Raw genomic sequence first — 18,364 nt, 5'->3', positions numbered from 1 at the left:
AGCTATTAATCAAATTATCACGGCTAATTGAGTCTGATTGAGATTAGTATTTAATAAAATGAAACTGTGAAGTCTTTTGCTGTTCATAAATGGTTCCTATTCAAGGGAAGGATAATTTGTTGAGAGAGAAAAAAGTAATTGCAATTTTGATAATGAATAAATTGTAACCTAAAAAAAGAGGGAAAAGATTCCAGAAAATTTGATAGTCTTTTTTGCTGGAAAGCAAATAAATCCTTTTTATAAACATTGATTTCAATGCTGTTCAAATCTCGAGTTGCATTGTCAATTAAATGTATACGAACACAAAAAATAGGCAAATGTTTACATTTTGCTGCCTCTCATCACTTCATCTGTGTGACACAATTTACGATGTATAATGATACTTACAGTTTCCGGTAACAAAAAGTATCAAAAAATATACACAGGCAAGTATACCAACAGTTTCAACTCCACCATAAGCTTGAATACCATTGTACATAACAACATTCCAGTCTTCACCAGTTAAAATCTGTGATTTGAGAGATTTTTTTAGTTATTCATTTGTTGTATTGTGACCAATATTACCGTGTAAAGGATTGAAAAGATTTGTTAGTTTATAAAGGATAATCATTTGGGTTACTTTGCCTGTTTTAAGAAACTCTCTGGTTTGTTGTAAAATTGACTGAGTCTGTGAGATATCGACTTATTTTACAATATTATTAAATTACAACAATTTAGTCAAAATCTGAAACAATTCTTCACCAGACATTGGGATTCAAGTTGATTTTGTGTTGAATTTTTCATTTTTACAGGAAAATAACTTGAGCTCAAATTGCAATTTTGAAATCTAAGATACTTCGAGTACTTTTGCTTATTGAGAATGGATTGATGTGACCAGAAAATTGTTTTCACTAGATGATATCTTGGTTAACTTGAGTCAATTTGATTCTAATAACAAATCTAATTACAATTTAAACTTAAACAGTTGAACCCAATGTTTGCTCTGGATCGGTCTTTTGTTGAAAAGCTGATAAACTGATGTTATTTTGATGCTAATAAACATACAAATCAGTGATCAATATTTTACCAAAATTTTTATCCAACATTACAATAACACAATGTTATAATGGTATTTCATTGTAAGCCAAGTGTAACATTGATTTTGATTTTTTGAGTTTTCCAACTTTGAATGTTGATTCTACCTTTTGGTAAATTGGTCTCTTTACAGGTTTGATTGGTTAAGTCAATAGATGATTGATTACCTGAAATACAGTCAACATTGCTTGCCAAAAGGAGTCAAAATTGGCTCTGGCTTTGGGTCCGTTTGGTAAATTGAATTTACCACCAAAAACTTGCATCCCAAGAAGTGAAAAGATTACAATGAACAGAAATAAAAGTAACAATAAACTTGCAATTGCTCTCATTGAATTAATCAGGGAAGCAACAAGGTTCCGAAGTGAAGTCCAATATCTATATGAATGAAATGAAAATGATTAATAAATTGTAGTTTAACCTAAAAAATGGCAACTTATTATTGATTACAGAAAGAGTTGAACAGGAAATATCATCAAATCAATTGGCGTTTAATACTTCAACTGGTAAAGTAAATTACTTTTTGCTTCCTCCATTCAACCATTTCTTATTTAATAGCTAAATTCTTGAGGTTAATTTAGTATAAAATACAATTCACAATCAAAGGAATTTCATGTTTTCCGTTGAAAATTTTACAATTAATTGAATTAACGTTCAAAAATAATAGCAAACTTTCACTGAACGCTTTTCAAACGTTTAACTTTCTGCTTTTGTAACAATTTAACTTGATTGTCTTTATTATTGAAGATGAAATTTGAAGGTTTTATTCAGTTATCCGATGAGATGAACCCAAAAATGAGACGGATGAGGACAGATGATTATTTATTATTGTAATACAAATAGATGTAATGGTTTGAGAAAAATTGATCAAGAGTTTGATCAAATTATAAGGCACAAGTCAATGGTTAGATTAATGATTACGATCAATTGCTGGACCACTTGACTATGTAAATTGAAACTGATCAAGAAAAAGATGAATTAAATCAGCCTCAAGAATAACAATAAATGTTGAAATATTTAAATAGTCAAATAGTTTACCCTTGAAATGAGTGAAACTCAGCAAATATTTCAATTACTTGATCAGCAAAGCAATAAGCTAATTCAATTATAATTGAAACAATGATTATAATGATTCAACGAGGAAAGAATCAAATTGAAACTGGAAAATTAAGTCAAGTCTTTGGAAGCAACAATTTTTGCTCAAATGAAATGAGTTCAATTGATTGCTTTATTAGAGTTATGCTTTAAATTTTGAGGAAATAAATTGTAAATTTTGGGTCTGAAAGCCACAAATTTGGGAATAATGTTAACCATCAAAAGGTTCATTGTTGCAATGATTACAAGCTTTTGATATTAATCGTTAAAATGTTTCAAAATTTGTTGAGCTTCAAAATTTCACGCTCTAATGGTCAGTTTGTAGGTTGATTGTGTTGACAGAGGACAGAAGATGAAATTGTCAACATTAAGATGTTAAAGATGATGAACAATTGAACTTTGTTCTGGTCAACTGGATATAACTTGACTAGGCCTTCAGTTTACGTGAGTAGAACGTATTTATACATGTATATGAATGTTGTTATTTGATAATAAATAATGTTAACCATGAACCATTTTTGGTCAGTTCAATTTGATCCTTTGCTCTATCAGTAAATAATAACTCACAATGATGATCTGACATGTTATAATTTCAAATATAAATATAAATATATATATTTATACGTTGGCCAAAATGATGATGATGATGGTGATGATGAAAGCAAAATATAAGAGGAGGAAAGATGATGACATTCAAGTGAATAATATGAATGGCTTGGAATGAGTTTTAACAACATTCCGCTTCAACTTTACTTCATCTTTATGATATAATGATAATAAGAGCAAAATATTCATATCAATATTTATCATCAGTAAGCAACAATTTTTAACCCAAAAATTGAAACATAATTTCTCGGTTATTATCAAGTTGCAGTTTAAACAATTTCAATCAATATTAATCAATAAAATTGTAAATTTGGACAATAAGATGAAAAAAAGCTGATTGTTAACAGATCTGTATTGATTTTTGTCAAGCATTTTCATCCGTTGATTCTTGGTAAGTTGCTTATCAGGTTACATTTAGTTTCAACTTTGATCAACCTTACAGCTAACATTGTGAGCTTTGCTGGGACAAAAGGAAATTTGAAAACCAAATTTTAGTGAAATTTGATTGATCGCTTTTAATTTTGCTCTCTGAGCAGATCAATATTGTTCAACCTTTATCACTCCCAGTCTTGAAATTTCACTCAATGAATAATGATCATTTGACTTGGATCATGAAATTGAATAATTTCTTGATTTACCAATAATTGCAACTGGCATTAGCTTGCATCTAAAGAGGGCAGCTTATGAAGCTTTGGAAACTGTTGTTGGAAAATTGTAGCCAATTCGGGAAACTTTGATACAATGTTGATCAAATGTTGCATAAACTGTGGTGATGTAAATTCATTGGTGGATTGAAATTGGATTTTATGCTGAAAAATGGCCATTTTCTCAGACATAATTTGTCAATTAAGAGGGTCAATTTGTATAATCTTGAATTGAATCTTGATTCCTTTGAATTCCCGGCGAGATTAGCTTCTCAATTTACTTGACTTTCAACTATTACAGCTTGCAGGTAAACAGGTTTCATGGAGTAATTATAGATTTGTTTGATTGGATAAGCTATCAACGTTTGTCTGTCAAAGTGTCCATTGTAATTAAGACAAATCAATTTGGTAATTAGGTGAACCAATACGATCAGCAATGAGAAAATGTTGCAATTTTCTTTGATAATTCAATATTGGTTGACATCTTGCTTCTGTTTGCTCCCACCATAATCATCGTTACCATTCCTTATTATCGTCATCATTATGTTACTGTTATTATTGTATAACATGGTAATCCTTTTGGCCATCCATTTTACTTGATTCACATTGAATGGGAAAGGTTAATAATGTCACAACATAATGGATCAACAATGAATAAATGAGCCATTGAATCAGCATGAGCACAAGTCAATTAAGATTAGGTTAACTTAATAGCTAGGAAATAAAGGAAAGGTTAATTAAGTGAGGAAAAAAAGTAGAGATTTAACTGTAAGTATAAATGAAAAAAAGGATTAATGATTAAAGAGGAAGATGAAAAAGATGGTGAAGATAGAGTGAAGTTTAATCTCTGGTAAATATCAATGTTTTTGTGTTTTTTTTCAAACAAAAAGAATCATTTTTTGACTCTTTCTATCTCCTGAATGAAAATGATAATAATGAGTTTTTTGTTTCGCATGGATGTTGATAATGGTTGATTCTGGTAGGAGTAAGGAGAAGCTTAAGACATTAAAGGCGTTATAAGTTAAGGATGATGATGATGGTGAAACAGAATGAGAAAACTTCAATTCAAGATCTTTATCATTTGAAAAGGTTTCCTCTAATGAAGATGGAAGTTGTGAAAATGAATATTTTTTGAAGAACTTTGTTATTAACTCCTTGAATTGAATTGAAATCAGAGAAACTAATTCAGTTTGAAATGATGAATAGAAAATGATAATGAAGATGATGATATCACATGGTATTCCTTGGATGATGAAGGCAACGAGAAATTAATAGTCGAGATAAATTTGATTTGTATTAAGCATCTCTTTACCATCCTTTGAGTGTTATTTTTTGCCACATTTTCCTCCTTTCCTTTCCTCCGGTTTTACCATCAAAATTACAAGTTCGTTAGAAACTATTAGTATTTTTCAGATTCCTTTTTTTTTCATGATAAAGTAAGCAAAAAAGCATTCCACTTTCCAAAATGGATTTTCAGTTTCTTAAAAGCAAAAGTAAAGCTCTTTAGAAATCTTATTCCTCCTGTCTTTTTTATTAATACTTTTGTCTTTCCATTGCTTGATGTTTCACATGAAAAATAGTTTTCCACTTTAACTGCAACTTTACCAGAAAATATTTCATTTCACTCCAGATAATTACTAAGCATTCAAAATAAACCAGTTATACACCAAGGAAACAAGATAAACAGCAGTTTTAACACCTGACAAAAAGGCACATTAAGTGATACAAACAAGACAATTGATTAATAATATTCAACAAACTGGAAGTTCACTGGAACAGACAGCACACAAAAAGATGAACATTCAGCAAAATCTTATCCTTGGGATGACTCCAGCTCGACCCAATATATTCCAGTCTCTTTACTTTTTCCACAGCTAGACACAAGATTGGATCCATCAAAAAACACAGTTAACAGGTTTGCTGACCATCAAATCAACCAAATTAATCAACAGCTCAAAGTCAGACGAAAAAAGGGCTTGGCTCTTGAGACAGTAACTGCAGCCAACAATACTTTAACATAAATCTGCAACACTAATAAGTAACTTGTGAACTGGACAGGCTTAAATATTGACCAAGTGTAAAAATTAAAAACTAAATAGCTGATTAGATAACTGGTTAGATATTTAAATGATAACACAATAGATAACCAAAAAAGCTGAAAGTAGCGCGCAAAAGAAAGCTTGTCACGCTGAGTCAAAGTTAAGGGGTTGTTACCTAATTAAGCTTGTGAAATTAAATATCACCTAACCGATGATGGCTGTGATTAGTTGAATATGCGAGTCAAACAGTGTAACAATTAGAGATGAATAGTAATTTCAAGATTAGACTTTAATTTAAACAGATCAAAGAAGTAAATGTGTTGAACAGATAATCCGATTCATTCAAACTCAAAAGATTCATTCACTTCTCACGCTGAGTCTAAATGGATTGGAATGATTTTTTCAATTTATTTTGTTCCGGGATAACCTCAGACAGCAAAAGAGTTGGAAATCGCAAAACAAAATCCAATGATTACCTAACAAAATACAAATGAATCCAATCACAATTTAATGATAAATAATAGCAATAATATCAGATCAAAGACAACAAATTTACATGATAATAATAAATTCAACATGATAAGGTCGACAAAATGTTTCATGTTTATCATTATGTTAACAAGTCAAGTTAAATATACAGCAAAAAAAACAACATTAATTTACACATTACCATTGAAAATGTTTACATGAACATGAAAATCATCTAATAACAACAAAAATCATGTTAACCTTAGTAAACCAATTTGATTTGAATGCAATGCAAAATTAAGGAAAACAATACAACAAGTTTCATTACACTGAACAATTGTGCTTGATTCACAAATCAAGTAAATGTCATGATAATCCAAGAAACAGCCAAGAATAAGAAAAATAATGACCAAAACAAGTTGACCATTAAAAGGCAGCAAAAAAACCAAATGCCTCAACCACAAAACCTGATTATCAAGTGAGTTGGTAATAGCGATAAAATTGAGTTGATAAACTTATTAGATTATTAGTTAATCATCATTACAAGTAATTGTTTAACCCAAACCAGAAAAACCACAATTTTTTCTTGATTTGTTTAAAATAATGGGTTTGCTAAAGAAACCCAAAAACTGGTTTCACTGTCACACAAAACAAAAGCCAATGAATGTGATATTTTTTGTTGATAACATAAAATGTAACTTACTTGGTCACTTTGAAAATACGAAGTAAACGGACACAACGAAGAACCGAAACTCCTAAAGGTTCCATCCATTGATTCTTGGTTAATATAATTTCCGAAATGGATCCAATAACAACGAAACAATCAAAACGATTAAAAAGAGATACAAAATAACCTTGCAATCCAAGACTGTACATCTTCAGAAACATCTCAAGGGTAAAAAGTATCACAAAAAATATATTAGCATTATCTGTGAAAGAGACAAAATTGGTTAATTTTTGGAAAAATTTGTAAAACAATTTCTGGTTAAATATTCAATTAATCTCAACATTCAATGATCTTGTATAAGTAACTAGTCAGGGATTGAGGAAAAGGTTTCATTGATAACAATTTAATATTACAAATTGAATAATATGAAACAGATCATATCTTGCTCAACACTGGATAACATTATTTCCTGAACTATTTTGCATCAGTCCATATCATCTCCTGAATCTGGTTAACTGTCAATAAATAGTATTATAATGCTTGACCAAATGGATTATACTTTTATTTATCATTCAACAATGTGAATAACATTTACATGAGAAATGAACGGAGACACGAACTTATCCAGCTTTTAATGGTCAATGTCGGCATCCTTCATCCTCTACATCATCCATTATCATCATCTTGATAAGAATAATGAAAACATGAAGAAGAAGAAGAAGAAGAAAAGGAGAGAGAAAAAAATGTTGAACAGTTGCAAAAAGCTAGTGGCAAAAGCTATAAATTCAATGAACCAGAATAAGAATAAGAATATAAAATTATATTCTCCGAATTGAATCAGATATTCTGTTATTCTGTAAGCTTTATCTCTTATTTTTCATTCTCATTCTTTCCTCATTCCTTTATCATTCTGAGTTCGCATTTTTCAACACCAAACAATGACTTCCAACCCAGTCAAGTTACGCCTTAACAATCGTTACATCTTGTTCAATCAATCACTTTTACCCCTTTAAATACACATTATTTATGGATGACAAAAAAAACATTCACTTTACCTCACAACTAAAAGCCAAAAACATGCTTTTCTCAATAATTTCAAGCTCAAGTACAAACTCTTAACTCTCAGTCGTAAACATTCAACTTTCAGTTGCTTTCAACATTCAAACTTGCAGTTATTTCCAAACAGTTACTCAGCAAGCTGACAAATTTCCTGATTATTCAATCGACAATTGAATCGATTGTCGATTTGAGTGAAAAGAATGAAAATATTTTCATTCGATTCATGATAAACTTTTGGTTAATCATTGATTAAACGATGAAAAACACAAGAAAATTTCACTAAACCATTCTGACTCAATTGCTATTCTCACTCCCAGCTTGGAGTTAAACTCCCTTTAGACAACATCAATTGACTGGTTTAACCATTTTCAATACTTTAAGTGACTAAATGTTGGCTATCGAAAAATGTTCAGTTATTGAATCTTGAGATTTCTCAAAATCTTTTCCACCTTGGAACACTTTTGGAGCTAAATTGATTAAAATCAGTTTCTTTCAATCGTCAATATTGGTCATAATAATTACATCATTATCATTATTATCATCTTTATTTTCATGATAAGAGTCCCATTAAAGCTTGCACTTGCAGTTAATCTGATTTTACCTTTTCCTTTATCACACAAAATATTAAGTACCGGCAATCATGAAAGGTATTGACTCAAACTGCTATTAAATCCATTGTTGGAAGCAAAGGAAAACGCGAAAAATGATTTATTCATTTGGTTTTTAAATATTGAACAAATTGACTTCATTGAATGTATGAAAGATATTGAACATTTGATCAGAAAAAGTGAAAAATTCTTACCTTGAAATCTTTCCAAAGCTGGAGGTTGGCGATGATGTTCAGATGCCAATGTACAAGTGTTAAGAAAGACGAGCACAATTATCGTCCAATAAAGTGCTTTTGATTTACAAATTTTACGGCAACTTCGTCTACATCGGCGATTCCACACTTCAAATCGTTCCCTGAGCAAAGTGAAATAAATAATATGAGAAAGGATAGAAAATATAATTTATGAAACTCTTTAAACCATTTATCATAATCATTTTCAAATGTTCAACTCATTTTTTGATAAACTAAACAATTTATCTTGGAAACTTTACCGACTTTTATTTGCAATCGAATCAAGTTGAAAGAAAAATGTTTGACAATAATTGATTCAATTCATATTTTGACTCGATTCCATTTACTTTATCATTTTGCACCTTTTTTTGAATCATCAAACATGACAGTTTCACCGGTTTGACAAATGTTTGACCATTTTTGACCAACCATTGAAATCGCATTCAATTTCATCGCAATTAAGTTGAAAACTACTTTTAGTTGAACATCAAGATTCTCATTGATTTTCCTGATAGTAATGACAATAAGTTTGGAGATGCTTTTTTCCCCTGCTTTTTGGGATAAATCCATTTTCTCATGTGAATAAACATTTTGAGATGAAAGTAGTGAAAGATAAAAAATGTATAACTCTAATGTACGAATGGAATATGAAAAAGAAATAATAAATTTAAATGAACTTTTCTGCTAAAACTACAATTATTATTACTCTGAATGCCTGCAAAGTTGATTCTGGTTGAATAACAATATGTTTTTGTTGCTTCAATCTCTCTCTTTTTTTTGTGTTCATCTCTCGGAGTTTGCATTACATTGTCAACTAAAGCTTTTTACAATTGAAAGTTATGAATGGCTCAATTGCAGCGGATAAATTCAACTGAATTAGATAAATGAAAAGATGAATCAGTGGTGAAAGGGATTTCTCTGAAAAGTGAATGATAATATGAATAAGTGGATGGATGATGTTTGGGGTTAAGATGAATCGGTTTTTGGTGTTGTTTGGGAAGAAATCATTTTCTCTCTCTCTTGTTAATGATGCTTTATATACAGTGATGGCAATCTTGATGAACATGTTAAGATTTGAAAGGATTCTGGTTAGGAATGTGATGAAAATGGATTGACTTTGTAATTATCATTTGAAAGCTAATAAATGTCAAAAACTGTTTTACCATCAACACCAAAAATGGTTTAAAACTCACGAAAGCATTTTCCTATGGATTATCATTTAGTTGTGGCAAAGGCCTGACTTTGCATGTCCATTAAAAGGGAATCAAATCAATAATTAAAACTAATTGATAATATAAATAACAGCTTATGAAATGTGAATGTAAAATAAGCTCGATAAAGAGATTATAAATATTTAACTTCAAGAAACTGAATGGCTTTTCCTCAAGACATTTAGACTCGGTAAAACCTTATTTTGGTCAAACATTGAAATGTTGAGTCTATTGATCATGGAGTCGTTGAATCATTGTGAAGCAAATCTCTCTCGATCTTGATTTAAATGGGAAATTTATTTGAATCAAGTCAAGTGAGTCAATGTTTTAGCTCTTATCGATCTCTTGTCATAATAATAATGCAAAAATAACCTAAACTTTGAGTCAACTTTGAAGGGAAATGAATCAGCCGTTCAATTGCTGCTAATGCAAAATAACCTGATGATGCTTCCTAGGCTTGTTAGTTAACCGGGTTAATCAATTGACTTAAGCCTAAGAAAGGGAATCAACTTTGGGTACTTTGGGTAAAACCAAAGTTGAAGCAAGTTTAGGTTCAATCACTTGGTTGATACAATTGCTTTTAACTGTAACCATTTGTGTTGTTGTCACAATATTAATGCAAAATAACCTGATCTTTGATACTTTGAGTCAATATTTCTTGTAAGGTAAAGTTTGATTTGAAAAATGAACCCAATAAATGAGGACAAGTAAATTACTTACTTGGTAGTTTCAAGGAATGAAGGCACTTTTGGCTGATTCTCATCATTATCCATATTGGCCTTGTCATCCATCTCTTGAACAGGTCCACCCAATCGATCTTTCTGTTCCTTCTCATCAGGCTCAAGATCTTCAGCTTGAGTTATCCAATCAAGATAACCTCTTAAATCTTCCTCAATTTGTTGCTTCTCTCGAAGCTTATGAAAATCACCTCGAGCTTTTGCCTTTTCTCTTTCCTTTGAAAACTCTCTGTAAAAACAACAGAAGCACAACCCAAAAATATTAGTTATGGACAAAAGTAAATAAGTTCAAGTTGAATACTTGAGCGTTTCTTGTCTTTTATTGATGTCTGCTCAAGTAATCATTAATTTGCGCGTTTATACAGACAACAGTGAAATAGGAAAAGGCAAAATTGACTGAGAACACAAAATTAGGGAAATATAATTAAAGGGAAATGTTGAATGATTCTTACCCGCTGAGAACACCAAGAACCAGATTCATGACGAAAAATGAACCCAAAATAACAAGACTAATAAAATACATCCAAGGAAATGTGTTCCCAATGGAATCGTTCATCTAATCAAGAAACAACATGAAAATGGGTTAAAAAAGATGAGACACAAACAGCAAATTGTATAATTTCAATTGCTACAAACTGTGCAAATTAAAAATCCATTGTAAATCACCATTCAAGTTTAATTTGACAATCTTTATCCAATTCCAACTGACAATCAATAGCAAGTTTCGCCTAAAAATCCCTTAACCCAGGATATAATGAGAAGGTCCAATGAAATTATCTGCTCCAACAATCTAACAAATTGTTAATCTTTTCAATTCAATTGTCATTTAAAAATACAATTATCTGGTAAAATGAATTATGAAATTATTCAGACCTAAGCTTACTTACAATTCAAGGTAAAGATGGTTTCATTTAAATTTATAAATTGAATTGATTAAAGCCTTTTCCCTTTTATTCATACATTTTACACAAAAAGCCAATCTAATGAAAATTTTCAACTCATTTCAATGAAACAATTTAATTTTGTCAGAATGCAATTTTCAATTTCAATGATTTTAAGATGATCATCAATGGATTTTCAATTTAGTAAATTGCTATTTTGGATTGGAAAAATATCGATTCTTGATTTAGTTAATCACCAAAGAATGATATTGAATTTAAAGTTGAATTTATGTTCAAAATCAATATTTAAAATCATCTTTTAACCCAATAATGGTTGATGCTTACCCAGTACATTACTTGAGTCCAACCTTCATTGGTTATGCACTGGAAAACAGTCAACATGGCCAGTCCAAAATTGTCAAAGTTGGTTATCCCATAATTGGGTCCAGTCCAATAAGCTCTGCAAATGAAGTCGCCATCACCTAAATCATCATCACAATTCCAGGCTTCCTCACCACAAGGTGTTGGATCCTCCATCATTTCACCTGAAAATGAAAGGTTCAATCAATAAACAATCGAAACTCAACCCAACTCCAACATTGGGTAAAACATTGAAAAGACGACTTTATCAATAACCAGAATGGCTGTTTCATTGGCAATCAAATTAACTAAATACGGATAATCATTAAAATGCAAGTAAACAGTTCAACTTTTGGAGTTGATCCAAAAAGCTAAATATATTGATATTTGAAAGATTATTTCATTTCAATCTTGAATCGTCTCGATAATTTTAATTTTGCTTTTCTCTTCTTCGACTTTTCTGTTTCATATCTTCATTGGTTAACAGATTTATTGGCATTCATGATTGAAATAAAAATAGATTAAACAAAAGGGAATGGACATGAAATTGAAATGAATCTCAATCGATATTGAATATTGAAAGTCTTTTCTTTCCTCAATTATGGATCAATCTTTTGTAAATTATTGTTCAGATTCAGATTAATCTTCATAATCTGAGTTTCACCTTGCTATTTATCAATTCAGTTTTAATCTAGTCACGTGTAAATACACACCAGTAACCATGTCGAGATAATCTTGAAGAAATTGCTCTCATCATTATTCAACTGTTTCCATAGGAACATAAAGGCTTTAATGGGTCCTTCTTGATTGTAATGATCAACAATAATTGACACTGATTATCGTATTGTTAACCTTTTTTGCGCATTAAATTTGCTCATTAATCTCATGCGAACCTGACTCGGTTCTGACTGGAATAACAATGTTTTAAATGTGATTTCAAGATAACCTAAATATATTTATTCGAACAAAATCAACTTCATGAAAGTAATCACCATTTTTGATCAATACATTGAAAATCACAACAATAATGCATCAAAAATCCAATAAAGTTAACTGTTGTTAAACCTTATTTAACCCAAAGTGACGCTAATTTTAACCCAATCTTACGTTTTGGTGATCAATTTTGTTTGGGATTAAAGCAACCCAATAAAGTTGTAAGAAGTTAAAAGCCAAATAAAGGTTTCTTTAGCTTTGATCAATTTTGTCACAATAAATATGCAAAATAGCCAAATAGTTGCTAGATATTTGGTCAAAATCAATGGTCAAGGAACCTTCATACAAAAGTAAATCCAGAAGAGTATATTCGATTGCTTGAAAGAGGTGAAATTCAATCATAACGTTCGGACGCACCAGGGAAAGGCAAAAGCTAACAATAGGTTGATACTGAAAGACACAATTAACACAATTGTAAAATTTATGCATAACTTGGAACGAATGGACAAAAAAGGGTAAAAACTCATTTCTTTCAAGTCTAGACTCTGTTGGCTTGCAGGACTTAAAAACTCGATCCATTTGTGCGATTTGGAAAGTTCTCTGGTACACTGTTTTCCAGGAAATCGAGGTTAAATTTGAAACTTCGATGGCCTTTTGTGCAGCCAAGGAAGCAGTCTTTTTCATGTAACTTATTTTTCATGTGTTACTTTTGATCATCAACCAGAAAATAGACTTATTTTAAAAAATAAAGTTTTCTTTTTGCTGTAAAACAGATCAGTTCGATTTTTATTCAAACCTTTCGCATTCTATGGCCATGAAACTTAGAGAGCTAAAACTTATTATTTGCACATAAAATTGTTTGGGCAACATCATAGAGTGAATAATTTTTCCAATCCATCAAGCGTTCTCTTAATTTTGGCCATTAATCGAAAAACTTTGAGTCTCGATATTTCGAGAATGGTGGCACCTATGGTCATCATTCTTTCACTAATTTAATTCTTCACTAGTTAGTAACTCAAATCAATCAAATAAATTCCCATCAGGCCATTTGGATCACGATTTTTGGGCTTTAAATGTATGAGAAACAACTTATTTAGCAAACAAAACACTTCTCAACCTATTTCTTAGTGAATAAACCAATTTTCTGGTTAGCCTTTCAAATGAAATGCAAAGAGTACTGCTAAAGACGCCAACATTTGAGTAAAGGGTTGAGACTTGGTAGGTTTGTAGGGACATGATAACTTCATCCATTGGTACTTTCAAATAATTTGTCCGATGAACAGTTTTCGATAAAATCGAGGTTAAATTTGAAACTGCGATGGCCTTTTGTACAGCCAAGGAAGCAGCTTTTTTCATGAAACTTATTTTTCTTGTGTTACTTTTGATTATCAACCAGAAAATAAACTTATTTTAAGAAATAAAGTTTCCCGTTTTCTGTAAAACAGATCAGTTCGATTTTTATTCAAACCGTTCGCATTCTGTGACCATAAAACTTAGAGATCTAAAACTTATTATTTGCACATAAAACTTGTTGGTACATATAGGGGATCGAATACTTTTTGCAATTTATCAATAGTTCTCTTGATTTTGCTAATTGAACGCAAAACTTTTCCCTTCAATATTTCGAGAATACGAGTACCTATACTAATCATTCCTTCACTAACTGATTCTTTACTAATTAGTAATTTGATTTCATAAAATAACTTTTCATTAGCGCATTCTGATTATGATTTTTGGGCTTAAAATGTATGCAAAAACAATGTATTCAACAAATAAAACACATCTCAACTCATTTCTTGGTAAATAAACCAATTTTCTGGTTAGCCTTTCAAATCAAATGCAAAGAGTCCTGCTAAAGACGCTGACATTTAAGTGAAGGGTTGAAACTGGGTGGGTTTATATGGACATGAAAACTACGTCCATTGGTACTTTCAAATAATTTGTCCGATGAACAGTTTTCGATAAAATCGAGGTTAAATTTGAAACTTCGATGGCCTTTTGTACAGCCAAGGAAGCAGCTTTTTTCATGAAACTCATTTTGATGATGTAATTTGCAATGACCAACCATAAAAATTTCCTATTTCGATAAGTAACATTTTCTGTTTTTGTAAAACAGATCAAGTTCAAATTTTCGTTAAACCGACCTCTTTCTGTGAAAGTGAAACTGAATGAGCTGAAACTTATTATTTGTACATAAAAATTGTTATTACATATCATGGTGAAAATAATTTGCTACATTTCCTAACAGTTCTCTTAATTTTGGCCATTGACCGAAAAAGTTTGATCGCCAATATTTCAAGAATGGCATCACCTGAAATCACCATTGTTTGACTAAACATAAGAATTTATTATGGGTCATAACATTATGTGACTGAATACTAAGAAAATCTGAGCAGCTTAATTTAATAATGAATATGTTTCTAACACTTCATAAGATTTGTGTTTAAGTAACATTTACTTTTAAACAGAGAAACAAATCTGATAACATAAGTTAGACAACGCTCTGACTTTTCTTCGGAGGATCTTGAACAATTAATTATTTCAATGTATTAGTATCCATAATAAAATCTAACTTTTGGTGCAAGAATCATGTTTGTATAAGATGCCGATCTCGAAATATTGAGACTCAAAGTTTTCCGAATAATGGTGAAAATTAAGAGAACTCTTGATGGATAGGAAGAAATATTTACTCTATGATGTTGCCCAAACAATTTTATGTAAAAATAATAAGTTTTAGCTCTCTAAGTTTCATGGCCATAGAATGCGAAAGGTTTGAATAAAAATCGAACTGATCTGTTTTACAGAAAACGGAAAACTTTATTTCTTAAAATAAGTTTATTTTCTGGTTGATAATCAAAAATAACACAAGAAAAATAAGTTTCATGAAAAAAGCTGCTTCCTTGGCTGTACAAAAGGCCATCGAAGTTTCAAATTTAACCTCGATTTTATCGAAAACTGTCCATCGGACAAATTATTTGAAAGTACCAATGGATGCAGTTTGTATGCCCATGCCAACCCAGAAAGTCGCAACCTTTCACTCAAATGTCGGCGTCTTTAGCAGCACTCTTTGCATTTTATTTGAAAGGCTAACCAGAAAATTGCTGCATTTACCAAGAAAAGAGCTGTTATGTGTTTTGTTTGCTGAATAAGTTGTTTCTCATATAGTTAAAGCCCAAAAATCATGACCCGAATGGTCTGATGGGAAGGCATTCGATTAGTTTGAGTGATTAACAAGTAAAGAATTAAATTAGTGAAAGAATGATGACCGTAGGTGCCACTATTTTCGAAATATCGAGGTTCAAAGTTTTCTGATTAATGGCCAAAATCAAGAGAACTATTCTTAAAATCATAAAAGTATGTGATCCATGATTTGAACCCACAATTTTTATGAGCAAATAATAAGTTTCAGCTCACTAACTTCATCGGTCATAGAATGCGGTCGGTTTATCTAGAAATCGAACTGAGCTGCTGTACAGAAACAGGACATTTTTATTCCGCAAAATAAATGCACTTTCTCGTTTCCCATTCAAAGTTACATCAGAAAAAATGATCTTGATGAAAAAATCTGTTCGCACAGCTGCATAAAAGGCGTTCGAAGTTTCAACTTTAACCTCGATTTCATCGAAAACTGTGGCTCAGAGAAACTTTTTAGAAGCGCTATCAGATTCAGTTTTCATTTCCCTACAACCTAACATAACCTTAATTTGAAGGAAATTTATTTTTACCCGTTTTTGCCCATTTCTCTTTCAGTGTTTGTGTCAATTTGTGCATAAATGTGTTAAATGTGTCTTTTAGCAACAACAATAGCAAGAAGCAAGGATTCTAATTGTAACTACCATTGAAATGACGCAAATTTTACAGTGATCATGAACAGAATGTCGATTGTTATAAGATACTGAAACTGAAAGCTGAAGCTTATAATTGTAAATTGAAAATGTGACGAAACAACTCAACAAATAGAGTTAAAAACTTGCAATCAAATTGTCACAGAATCTCAAATTTCATGTGATTTTGGTTGATTGAGTGAACAGGAAAAATATCCTTTGATTTATAAGTTTTAAAGTAACCGTAACATAAATCATACATTTGCAGACCTTCAGATAAGCCAAAACTACAGACGCAAATAGATGATCAAAAGATGTCAATCGATTCACTTTAAATGCAGATTCTTGTGACTTTAAATCATGAAATTGCCTAATATTTCTGTCTCTATTATGTTTTAAAGTTCAATCAACTCGAATAGAAAGAGTCATTTTCCCTAATTAAATCGATATCCAAGTAATGTTTCAATTTACTTCTCAAAAAATTGCCAAATGTTTTACATTTTCCAATATTGACTGTTACTGAAAGGTAAAAATGGATAACTAAAAATAACAACTCTCATTGCTTGATATAGACTCATTAAACGATTCATGACTTGAAAAGCGATTCATTATTCTGTCTCTGTCTCTGTATTTGCTTTTGTTGTCTAACGATGTTTCGTCTTTTGCTATTTTGATCCATCAGCAAACCAATGACCACTTAAAGATGGACAATAATTTTCAACTAAAGCTGGTAAAAATGAAGTACATTTAGATCAAATAGACTTTAGTCATCCAAACTGTCAATATATTGGACAATTGTTTTCTTCCATCTAATCGATCCCTTATCCCAATAATGATGTTTCTTGGTGATGTTTCCTAGACTGATGAGTGAAACAATGTTGAGTAAACTCAAGAATCCTTCAAATGGACTGTTACTCTACTGAAACTGGTGAAATAAAATTCATCCAACCAAATCGACTAAAATCAACAAGTCTACGAGTTCAGATCAAAGTCAATCGATTTGCTGTCACAATGTTGCAAAAAATCTCATTCATATTCAAAACAATCTTAAAGCTTGAGAAACATTGACTTGGGTTTTTAGGTTAACAATTTTTAGGTTCAATGAAAAAAGCTTGAGCTTTCAAGGATCGGTCAAGTTGACATAAAACTGAAAATGTTATTTTGATGTGAACCAGCCAGTCTAATGTGAAATTGATAAATTGTCAAAAAGTGAAACTCTTTTTACTCCAAAAAACATCATTTACCTGTTATATTATCAAAGCACGTTTTGTGTAAAACACCGTTGAACATTTCAAGACCAATGATTGCATAGATAACAATTACAAAGATCACAAGAAGAGCGATATGAAATAAGGGTAGCATTGCTTTGATGATTGAATTAAGCACAACCTGAAGACCTGTAGGGAACAAGATGAACAAGGTTAAATTTGGGTTCAAATGTGAATTGATTAAATGTTCAATTATCATTTGTTACAAGCAACTTTTGACCCTTTTTTTGTCTGGTTGTGCAGCAAGTGAAGCTTTATCAAGTTGATTCCCTTGTTGAAATACAAAAATGATGGGAGTAAAGTGTTAAATAAATGGTGTTGAAATGGTAATTGAATATATATTAAATGTGGATGGATTGATATTAGTTATAAAAAGGTTAAAGTGATGATGATGAGACACAACAAAAAGAGGGTCGATAGTGGGAAGGAGTGGGAGGTAAAAATGATGACAGTTGATGATAAATGAATAATCTATTGTATCTTCCATTAGTTTGTTGTTGATCATCCTTTTCATTTTCATCAAATGTTTATCTTTACCATTTCGTCTTCTGTGTGTGTCTCATGTTAAAAAGGTTTAGACGTTTACGTTGATAAGTCACGCAAGTTTATCTGTTAACAAAGGTTAAGAATAATAATCACAATGATCATCAATGATGATAA

At 31.0% G+C, this 18,364-nt stretch overlaps 1 protein-coding gene across 3 annotated transcripts in view; it reads right to left on the bottom strand.

The window, feature by feature from the left end:
- The window catches only part of LOC107359653 (muscle calcium channel subunit alpha-1-like), a 44,902-nt gene that overhangs the window by 24,125 nt on the left and 2,413 nt on the right, over nucleotides 1–18,364 (bottom strand). For all 3 annotated transcript variants that reach the window (XM_015926179.3, XM_025160343.2, XM_015926180.3), the window contains exons 2-9: nucleotides 17,681–17,833; nucleotides 11,665–11,864; nucleotides 10,891–10,994; nucleotides 10,422–10,667; nucleotides 8,452–8,612; nucleotides 6,627–6,852; nucleotides 1,242–1,449; nucleotides 388–508 (exon numbers count right to left, since the gene is read on the bottom strand). In XM_015926179.3, coding sequence (XP_015781665.2) covers nucleotides 388–508; nucleotides 1,242–1,449; nucleotides 6,627–6,852; nucleotides 8,452–8,612; nucleotides 10,422–10,667; nucleotides 10,891–10,994; nucleotides 11,665–11,864; nucleotides 17,681–17,833 — 1,419 coding nt within the window. The remainder of the gene's footprint in view (nucleotides 1–387; nucleotides 509–1,241; nucleotides 1,450–6,626; nucleotides 6,853–8,451; nucleotides 8,613–10,421; nucleotides 10,668–10,890; nucleotides 10,995–11,664; nucleotides 11,865–17,680; nucleotides 17,834–18,364) is intronic.

This window comes from Tetranychus urticae, chromosome 3, assembly GCF_039701765.1.
Source record: "Tetranychus urticae isolate SD_2017Ah chromosome 3, NJAU_TeUrti_SD_1.0, whole genome shotgun sequence".
Classification (NCBI taxonomy): domain Eukaryota; kingdom Metazoa; phylum Arthropoda; class Arachnida; order Trombidiformes; family Tetranychidae; genus Tetranychus; species Tetranychus urticae.
This window is presented reverse-complemented; position numbering and strand designations above follow the sequence as displayed.